The sequence below is a fragment of the Poecile atricapillus genome, chromosome 14, assembly GCF_030490865.1.
Source record: "Poecile atricapillus isolate bPoeAtr1 chromosome 14, bPoeAtr1.hap1, whole genome shotgun sequence".
Taxonomy (NCBI): Eukaryota; Metazoa; Chordata; class Aves; order Passeriformes; family Paridae; genus Poecile; species Poecile atricapillus.
Genome location: NC_081262.1, coordinates 11,585,734 through 11,595,699, shown reverse-complemented (window position 1 = coordinate 11,595,699; position 9,966 = coordinate 11,585,734). Strand labels below are relative to the sequence as shown.

Genomic DNA, 9,966 nt, shown 5'->3' with positions numbered 1-9,966 from the left:
GCTGGCCAGGCAGAGGATGGAGGAGGGAGGCTGCCAGGAGGAGCACATGGCAGCAGTTCTGGCCCTGCAGGTACTGAGTCATGTCCCAAGCCAGGGCAGGGTCCTGCAAGAGCCCACGTGCCCAGGTGACAGCTCCAAGAGCCACCCCCACCCTCTGCATCCTTGGGAGATGACAACAATGCAGAAGTGACCAAGAACAAGAAGCCAGTTGTAGAAATGGTGGCTCTGGGGGAAAGAGCTGATTTGATGCTCTATCCCATATTCTCCTGTGGGGATATTTTGCTCCCCAGTTGCAGATTCTGGCAGATTACTGGGCTGTGCTGCTGTTCAACCCCTTAGAAATCTTTAGTTTAATAATTCTTTTGCTAGAATTCTCCAAGGTTCCCAAATGCAGGCTACACTGATGGAAAAACGATGATTATTTATTAATAATAATAAAAGTACATTAGCCAAAGGCAAGGGGAATCAATAAACTCTAACTGGATTGACATGAAGAAGGTGTCTGCACGTCTGCCTGCTCTCCAAGGCTTGTTATCAAGGACTGGAGTTTTTCACAAGGAGGAACTTCCCTGTGCAGAAGAGGACCAGGCAGGGTGAGCAAAGAAAGGAGGGCAATGCATGGTCACATCCATCTCAAGATTTGCTGCAGAGCTATGAGGTCTTGGCCTGCACCCTCCTCTCCCAGACATTTCCAATAATACCCTGTTCTGCCAGATTCTTCTCTGAGCAAATGGTGTGACTACTGGGACTCCTGAGACTTCATAACATGCAGTAAGAGGGAGGAAAAAAATCCCTGCATGGGGCCAGTTGGGTACCAAAGGAGGAAATCTGTTGCTGTTTACACAGAGCTCTGTTGGAGTAGAGTTGGCTGCTGCCAGGGTGAGCAAAAGCACCTTCCCTAGGACTTCAATCTGTGGTGACAATATAGGGTGAGACCCTTTCTCCAGTAGTGAGCCCATGGAGTAGCAGCTTGCTGGACTGATGCCCTGTGAGAACTGATGGATGAGCTCTGCAGAGGGAGGGAATCCACAGTTTTAAAATACAGCCAATGTGGTGCCCTCACCCCCATTTCTTCCTCACAGCCCTCAGCTTCCAGTGTGCTGGAATCCTGAACACAGCCTGCAGCCACAGGTTGAGGGTGAGGATCCCACACAGAACTGGGGGAAAACATTGCTCCCAGCTGATGTCTTTGTCCTTGTACCCACCCAAGGCAGAACCACCTTCAGGTGAGCAGACTGTGGGCACAGCTCTGGGGACTCCTCAGTTCCTCCTGGAAAATGAGCCTGTGCTTGAACCCCACAGTAACTCCTGTGTGCTCGTCTGGAGGAGGTCACATCACCTTCTAATGGGCCACAGGTTAACAGTGTAACCTCACTGTAGGACAGTGCAGGGAAAGGGCTGTGATAAAGCCATAATTCAGTCAATGACTGCTGATAACATCATCAACCATGGGAGTGAACACCAATGCTTGTGAGCCTTGCAAGGCTCTGCCACTGCTTTACAGCAGCCAGAGATGCCTATCAGCCTGTGCATTGCTATCAGGGATAGAGAAAGCCTGAGCACACCCTATTAAACATTAACATTTTTAAAGACCCAGATGTGTTAAAACTCTGGCTCCTCCTTGCTAATGGGTTTTGCTTGCCTTGACGAATGGCAAAGCAAAAAGAAATCAAAAGCTTTCCGACTCTGACCTCTTTCAATTTTTCACCATTATTGCATTGTTTTATTGGCTTAAACCCACTTCTTCCCACCTTGCAAATCTGTATTTCTACAGGATTACTACAGGGTAGTGATCAGTATCCCAAGTGTTCACTTTGCTCATTTTTGTACAAAAGACTTTAATTTTTTTTCATTCATCTGTCAAATCAGTGTGGGTTGCAAACCTACTTTGGGAAGAAAGACTCCTGAAAAATATTTTTTAAAATCTTTATTTCATAGCTTTTTTTTTAAAAAAAATAAATTCCCGGGTTGGTTTTTCTTCCCATATTCTGACTTGGAAGATTGTATGTGATGAGTCAGGTCACTGGGAGAACAAAACAAAAAAATCTGCACATGAAAGTAGTGCATGGTCCCTGTGCAGAGCCTAATTTCCCACTTGTGTTAAGCATTTACCATTCTTGGGAACTTTTTTGCTTTTAAAAGCCTCCTTCTTGGACTGAATGGATGCCATTCCTTCATGAGTCTCACCCAGTGAGAAAACACATGGGAGATCCTTGGTTTTGGTGCTGGTTATGTACCTTTTCATATGCATAGCTACAAAAATATTTGCAGTAAAATTGCTCACAACTGTAGCTAGAACCATGATCTTCCAGATCTACATTTACACCAAGTCAAGGCAGCCTGACCTGGGAGGTGAGTATTGAGTAGGCTGTGTTATGAAGAGAAGATTTTCAAAATACAACTTCTATAAAATAAAAGGCTGATAAATCTAAATACAGTTTTTATAAAAAGAAAGGCTGATAAATCAAATGCCTCAACACAGCTCCAAGGATTTATTTGTTCTGGGCCTCTGGCTTCTGTCTCTATCAACAACATATTGCAGAAATTGTATTAATCCAAGAGAAATCTGAGGCATACCATGAAGGGTGATTAGTTGGTATCTACAGAAGCAGGGTCCCAGCATCTTGCTTTTGGGCCCTTGCCTTGATGCAGGTGGAGAGAAGTGGATTTAGATGTACCAGAATTGCAAAGAGCAGTTTAAGATGGTTTGTTTTGCCTCTCATGCAGCGTTGGTATTTCTACAACGTTTCTTTCTAAACTGAAGAGGCTTTGGCTCAGTAATAACTGAAAATGAGATATCACTGCACATCTTTATAGAGCACATAACATTTCAAGGCCCTGACCTTATTGGCATGAAACTACAATTTCCCTGTAAGTGCAAAACAATAATATTTCATTAATCATCCACAACAGAAATCCCCATTCCCCAGACTATTCTGGCAATATTCTGCATTTTTGCTTGTCTAGGAACCTGAATTAAAAGGGAGAAAAATGGTTTAGTACAGCCTGTGGCAGTGATGGAGCAAGAGGCCTTATGTAAGAGCTGGCGGTGTGCTCGCCTGACGAAGGTGAGGCGTAGGAATGAGTGATCCTGGAAGGATGTTTCTCTGAGGTGTGTTCTGTGCCTGGGCTGGGAACAGCAGTCTCAAGGGCACAAATTCCAGCATCTGAATGTGCTTGGTCTTGTTCAACTCATTAATTTCCTACAGCTATCCCAAGTCAAGCTACAAAATCCCCTAGTGCTTTATTCTGAGCCTTTCATGGCTTGTCAATAAATTATTTTCCAATTAACTACCTGATAATTTGAGTCTGCAGGCTCTTAAAAGAGGCAGTGTGGTGAGAGAGAGAAAATAGTGGAAGCCATGGACATTTCCCTGCCCGTAAAAAATAATAAAGGTTCTTCTCTGAAGTATTATTCAATTTGGGGCTTCCAAAGAGTAATGGTGAGTGTGTAATAACTCCTTCTGAGGAGATGTTTGTCCAGCTGGTGGATAAACACCAGCAGTGGAATAAGTTTTCAGTATTATCTGGCAGCATTGGAAAAGATCAGTTTTTAATGTTGCTTCAGTCCATAATTAATGATGACGAGCTCTGATTCAAGAAAAGGATTTTTATTTCTCTTTTAGTCTGTTGAGATATGTAACTTGAAAGGGGAAGATCCAAAATTTTCCCTAGTTTGGGAAGTCTTCTAATTTGAGCATTCTAATTTTTGGCATGGGCTCAGGACTCCAGACTAGAAATTCTGTGAAACACTATGAATAATCTGAACTCTCTTGTACAATGGGCACCCTTTTGCTGAAGCAGCTATTTCAGATTTCCCTGTTGCAGTCAAAGTCTCTAACTCCTTTGAAAGATATTATGTGAAAAGCATTTAGTTCTCTGTTTGTGGCTCTGTTTTTGTTGAGTTCTTTTGGAACTGGTTGGTTTAATCTGCAAATGAAGTTTTTTTCTTCACAATGATTATCTAATGGGGATTTCATTTGATCTCCTTGGGAAAAATATATCCTAAACTGCTAAAGCACGTGTATTAGATTGTATGACAACCTTTAAAGGAAATTCTAGAAGATACAATTGGCATTTGCAATAAAAGCATTAAGTAATCATAACCAAACACCTGCTACTACACCTGACCTCATTTTGAGTAACTACAACATTTAAGACAGATGCTGAGTTAATGAATAGGTTAAATAAAATGGGTATAATTAAATCTAGCAAGTTGATGTAGCCTTTGCAGAGAATCATAGAACGATTGAGGTTGGAAAAGACCTTTAAGATCATTGAGCCCAATTGTTTCCCCAGTGCTGCCAAGGCCACCACTAAAATCACATCCCCAAGTGCCACATCTACACAGCTTTTAAATACCTCCAGGGGTGGGGGCTCCACCCCTGCCCTGGGCAGCCTGTGGCAATGCTTGGGGAAGTGAATTTCCTAATATCCACACTCATACCCAGCTGGGTGTTATCTACAACCTTACTGTGGGTGCACCCGATCCTATAACTCAAATTGTTGGTAAAGATGTTAAACAGAACTGGAAAGGGTTGCTGCTGTCTGCCTGGGAATAATTCTGCTGTGAGATCTCTGCACATCTTCTTCCTTTGGCTTCTTCCTTCATCACATGGGAAATCAGCAAGTCGTCCACTGTAACAGAAAGTAAGGAATGTAATTTGGGCAGTTTGCTAAAATCAAGTGCCTTGACATGTCAGTTAAACTTGTCTAGATAAACCAAAGTTACTTCCCTGCTGCTCGGTCGTCTGAAGTCTGGGAGACAGTTTGCTGCATGTATTTATGAAAGAGGAATATCTCCCTTTTACCATTAAGTGTTGTAACGAAGTCAAGTGGAAAAGTGCTATTTACTGTATAATAAAACCCATCTATTGTTCATAGCCCTGAAAACCTAATAATAAAACCTTATATTTCAAGCTGTGCAAACCAGTTGCTTATGTAATAGAACATGGTGTAATTTTCCATTTACAATTTCAATACTGTAATAAGAAAGCAATCAAAGCATAAACAAAAGACACTTTAAACGGAGCTGCAGTTAATATTTCCATAATGGCTGTCCTTAAAAATTGAAGCTATTTCATTTCTTTTTTTCCTCCAGCCTTGAATTCTTTCTGCTTAGCTCAGTCATTTAATTAAAAGAAAATCAACTTAAAAAAAGATAAAATACTGTCTTAAACCAATTGCAGCTGTGGGCAAAGAAGAAAAAATACCTGCATAATCCATGGTTAACACTTGGTGAGTTAAATTAAAGCTATTTCTCATCCTCCTTTCAGAAGACTGTGAATCTGAAGAGTTCGTGCTGTAAACTTGCAGGCAGGTGTTTTTCTTGGTTGTACATCTTGAGGATCTGGAAGTTCACCATTTCCCAAGCTTCTGCCAACAACCCCTTGGTGTTGCTGGTGCCACCAGCGTTTTTGCCACATGATGGAAATCCACATGCGCTCCCAATGCTTGTAGGAGGTACAAAATAACTCAGCACTGTCTGTAGGGTTTGTGTGCTGTTTAAACCACGAGGATTAATGAGAGATGAGGAACCACATCGTGGCCACCATGGGTGCCTGGTGGTTGAGAGGAATGGGGACACCCCATCCAAAACCCTGCTGGCTTTCTAAGGAAGCTGATCCTGTTGGTGCCATCCCCAGGGCTCTGGGATCACACTCCAGCCACAGCTGTGTCCAGAAATGGGCTCTGAAGTCAGGACGCGCTCAGCAGTGACAGGTGAGGAATGTACTTTGGGCAGAAGGGAAGGAGGAGCCTGGCCTCAGCCCTGCATAGAAAAGGGAAAGGTTGGTCAAGGCTGGATCCTGTTTGAAGGGATTTACAGACACCAGGCTCCAAGTTTGGCTCTTTCCTCCTCCATCTCCCGACGCACAAATGCCAAGGACAGACCGTTTTTCCGGGTCCATCCAGACCATCACAGCCACCCATTCACAGGAGCGAATCACGGACTCACGGAACCCCAGAATATCCCGAGCTGGAAAAGACCCACAAGGATCATCAAAGTCCTGCGCAGGGCAACCCAGAAAACACTCGGACCACTCAGGGGGGAATGAGGACAACGACACGGGTTTCGTGAGGAGGAATCGGTTTATTTCGCAGAGGCTGTCGGAGCCCTGGATGCGGGGACGGGAGCGACGCTCCCGCTCCGGGCCCGGCCCAACATGGCGGACGGCGCCGTCACCATGGCGATGGGCATCGCTCCGGTTGCCATAGCAACACCCACGCCGCTTCCGTGGCCGCGCGGCCCCGCCCGCTCCGCGCGACTTCGACCACGTGACTCGCTCGATGCGCTCGGCGCGCGGCTCCCCCCGGCGGCGGGAGAGGGACCGGGATAGTGACCGGAGGGACAGGAGGGTGACCGTGGGGACCGGGAGAGTGACCGTGGGGACCGGGATAGTGACCGGAGGGACCGGGAGTGACCGCAGGGACCGAGAGTGGCCGCAGGGACCGGGCCGTCCGCGTCCCCACCCCCGGCAGCGCCATGTCCACCGCCATGAACTTCAGCAGCAAGAGCTTCACGGCGCGGCCGCCGGACAAGGGCGCGTTCCCGCTGGATCACTTCGGTGCGGTTGCGGGGCCTAGCGCCGGGCCTGTCCCCCCGGGCCCGTCCCCCCGGGCCTGTCCCCCGGGCCGGGTTGCGGCGCTAGCGCGGGGCTCGCTGTGTGTTGCAGGGGAGTGCAGCGCCTTCAAGGAGCGCTTCATGGAGTGTCTCCGGCACAGCGGCTACGAGAGCGCGGCCTGCCGGCAGAGCGCCATGGCCTACCTGGAGTGCCGCATGGACAGGCGAGTGCGCCGGGCCGGAGAGCGGGGAGCCCCGAGCGGGGAGCCCCGAGCGGGGAGCCCCGAGCGGGGAGCCCCGAGCGGGGAGCCCCGAGCGGGGCCCGCGGTCACGCCGGGTGTTCTGGCCATGAAGGAAACGGACAATGCTCCGTGTGGCACCTGCATGTTACCTGCCTTGTGGCTTCCATGTTCCCCAGCCCCTACGGGCGGCTTCCCCCCTGCACAGCGGCCAGTGGGAAGCTTTTTTTTATTTTATTTTCTGCTGTGATTACAAGTTAAACTTTTAACTTGTAGCCCATACTTTGCTCACCTTCTCAATAAGCGCTGACTGTCTTCAAGACGATTCCAAGTGTTGTGTGTAACTCAATTAATTATCAGAGCCAGTGGTATTTTTCTTTCATACACTAATGCAATTGAGTTTTCATTAATGCTGAGTTCAAGTGAAAATAATTTGGCATACTAGCTCCTAAGAAATATGTTTCAAGCAAGCAAGTTATAAGTTTTTGTACCTCAGTTCAAGTGAAGAAAGTGTTGGTGATTGGTTTTCCAGGGATGTTTCCATTCATGCATTGCTTTGCAATGCTTCCTGTACAAGGGTGAGTCAGGGAACTATGAAAAATGCACAAATTTCCCTGTATCTAGGGAAAGTACACTGGAAATCAAAAATAAGTTTGAAAATCACTACAGCAAAATCTAGTGTCACCACAAAGGCTGTTCTAAAGCAAATTCACTTAAAAATGTAAACATCATTGGTAGAATTTTAGGAAGATCTTATGCAATTTTTTAAATAAAGTTAACCAGGAGTCAGGTCAGTTTCTGACTAAACTCTTATTCTGCAACTAGAATGGGGAAACAACACATTTAATTGGAAAACCACTGTTAAGGGGAAAAAATTAATCACTGGGTGTTGCTTTCCTTAAACTGAATTTTCTGAGGTCTTGTCAAAAGCAGTCACTCTGTATAGATGTCTTGGATCTGTTTGGGGTAAATAATAATAGTAAATGAAATAGAAAATGCTGCTGTTCTCTTGCTTATAGGCTGTGTTCTCTAAAATGTTTTTTGTTTTCTTCTTGTTTACTTAGGCAACTTATGGCTAATGAACCACTGGAAAAATTGGGATTTAAAGACCTGATAAATGAAAAATCAGAAGAAAAACCTGAAAAGTCGTAGTGAAGACAGACAGCTTTGCTCCTCATGAAGGGAAAGCATAACTCTGAATGTAGTACATATTGTACGTTCTGTTCGTATTGCAACAGGAAGTGTTTCCTGAAAGAACCTTTTCTCCAAAGTTTAATTTTCCTAAAATAAGGTTTTCCTTTAAATGAGCAAAAGTACTGCCTTTGTCTGCTTTGCTCAAGTATTTCTTAACTTCTTTATTTTAATTTCTCTAGTGGCAAAACAGTTACAGCCCAAGGTGTTCTCCGTTCTCTGTAAGAACAGTGAAGTCTTTAAGAGGACAAAAACCCAAACCAAGCAATCCTTTGTTGTGTAGGTCTTGAACTACTGATTAATCTTCTGTGGGCAGTACTGATACGCTCACAGCAGTTTGCCAGGTGGAAATAAAGCTGTTGTACTTTAAAATTGCTTTTTATTAAATACTGGCATTAGTCCCCATCCCTGGGGTGATCTCACCCTGCTATGGAAGACATTGGGGTCATGTGGGGGTACTTGGAGTGCGGTGTTTTTTCAGTCATTTCATCTTCCATCATTGTTGGGAAAGTGTTTTTAGTTCCAGACACCAGTCAGGGAGTGATTCTGCTTTTATTTACCATGCTAGCAGTGTTCACCTATTTTTTTCATCATTTAACTTGGAATAGTGATATTTCTCTTGCATGTTCTAGTGCAGTTGAAGTCTTTCTTAATTGATGTTGAGTTCAAGCAGAAAAAAAAATGGCCTGTTAGCCCCCTGGAAATGTGTTTCAAGCAGGCAATAAATTTGTAAATCTTCTGGATGTGTCTCCCAGTGTATGTTCTGCCCTTTTATCCCTGCTGCTTTTGTGTTTGTTTTTAACCCAGTGAATCATTTCTCTGTGTATCTGGCTCTCTCTGCCAAGACAGTTCTCTAACTCCTCACTCTTTATTTAGTGTCCCCTCTCTGATACATCTCACCTCCCCTGCTGTCTGCTTTTGCTTCTGCCTCTCTCCACTGTGCATCTGCTCATACCGGCTTCCAGGAGAGGGTGAAAGAACATTTTCTGCTCTTCATACTGATCATTGGGGCTGAGATTTAAATTGTTGCTCTGTCTAATCTGATGGAACAGAGTGCACATAGCTCAGAGCAGGTTCCTGTTTGAAAAGGACATTTGCCTGCTGCTGCATATTTTTATTCCACTTCATTCTACTGTTCAAATTATATCCTTTGGTGAGATTAGTACATTTATAGGAAAGAAAGCAGAGATTGTATTGCTGCAAGAGATACTAAAAGACATTCTATTAAACCACTGAATAAGAGCTTTCTTTTAGCGATACCAAGTTAGAATTAAAATAATCTCCAGCATCTTCAGAAGAAAAAAATCAAATTTCATGCTTCTGTGCTCCCTGAATATTATAAGGCAAAGTGAATTCCTGGTAGATCTGAAAGAACCCACCAGTGGTGGAGGAGCAATCTGGGCTGTTATCAGTGATAGTTTCAGTTTGTAGTTGTTACTCTGCTGTGTCGTTTTGGCCAAACCGTTTCTTCAGGAGTTCTGTGTTTTCCTGAGACATTGATCTGTCCTCTGGGTTGTTACAAAGTTTTTGAGGTGTTGAGTGATTGCCACCCTAACAAGACTGTGGGGGTGAGAGGTTTGTACCTTTCACCAGCCCTAAAATCACATCCTTATCCTGTCCAGATCTGTGGGCCCATCTCATCCTGCTTCCCAGCACAGTGAGTCAGCTGCTGTCCCCTCCTGCCAGGACAAGAAGAGAGCTGTGAGTGGATAGCTGAAAATTCAGGGCATGGGCAGAGGCATATCCTGGCTGTAAGCATTGGCTGCAGAAAGGAATATGTTCAGTGGAGCTTTAAGGGAAGCTCAGAGCTGCTGGGGGACATCAGACATTGAGATCTGATGCAGCTGAGAAGTGGTGGGGAAAAAACGCCATTAGTGCCAGACCTGGGGTCAAACAGTTTTCCCAAACTTGCTCAAGGGGACAAGTTCCTGCAACACTGCAGTCATCTGGGAGAGTTCCCAGAATGTTCTTCAG

The 9,966-nt window shown here is 45.0% G+C and overlaps 1 protein-coding gene across 1 annotated transcript; it reads left to right on the top strand.

Annotated features, from left to right (window-relative positions):
* Positions 1 to 6,298: 6,298 nt before the first annotated feature.
* On the top strand, positions 6,299 to 9,224 carry LOC131584684 (cytochrome c oxidase assembly protein COX19). Its single transcript, XM_058850048.1, has 3 exons — positions 6,299 to 6,566; positions 6,675 to 6,786; positions 7,866 to 9,224. The coding sequence occupies exons 1-3, from the start codon at positions 6,485 to 6,487 to the stop codon at positions 7,951 to 7,953; spliced, it is 282 nt and encodes a 93-aa protein (XP_058706031.1). The 5' UTR covers positions 6,299 to 6,484; the 3' UTR covers positions 7,954 to 9,224.
* The last annotated feature ends 742 nt before the right edge of the window (positions 9,225 to 9,966 follow it).

Excerpts from the sequence above, each read along its gene's own strand:
- LOC131584684 (XM_058850048.1), top strand. The coding sequence starts at position 6,485 with ATGTCCACCGCCATGAACTTCAGCAGCAAGAGCTTCACGGCGCGGCCG. Across the intron at positions 6,567-6,674 it reads GTTCCCGCTGGATCACTTCG|GGGAGTGCAGCGCCTTCAAG; the intron begins GTGCGGTTGCGG and ends TGTGTGTTGCAG. Across the intron at positions 6,787-7,865 it reads CTGGAGTGCCGCATGGACAG|GCAACTTATGGCTAATGAAC; the intron begins GCGAGTGCGCCG and ends TTGTTTACTTAG.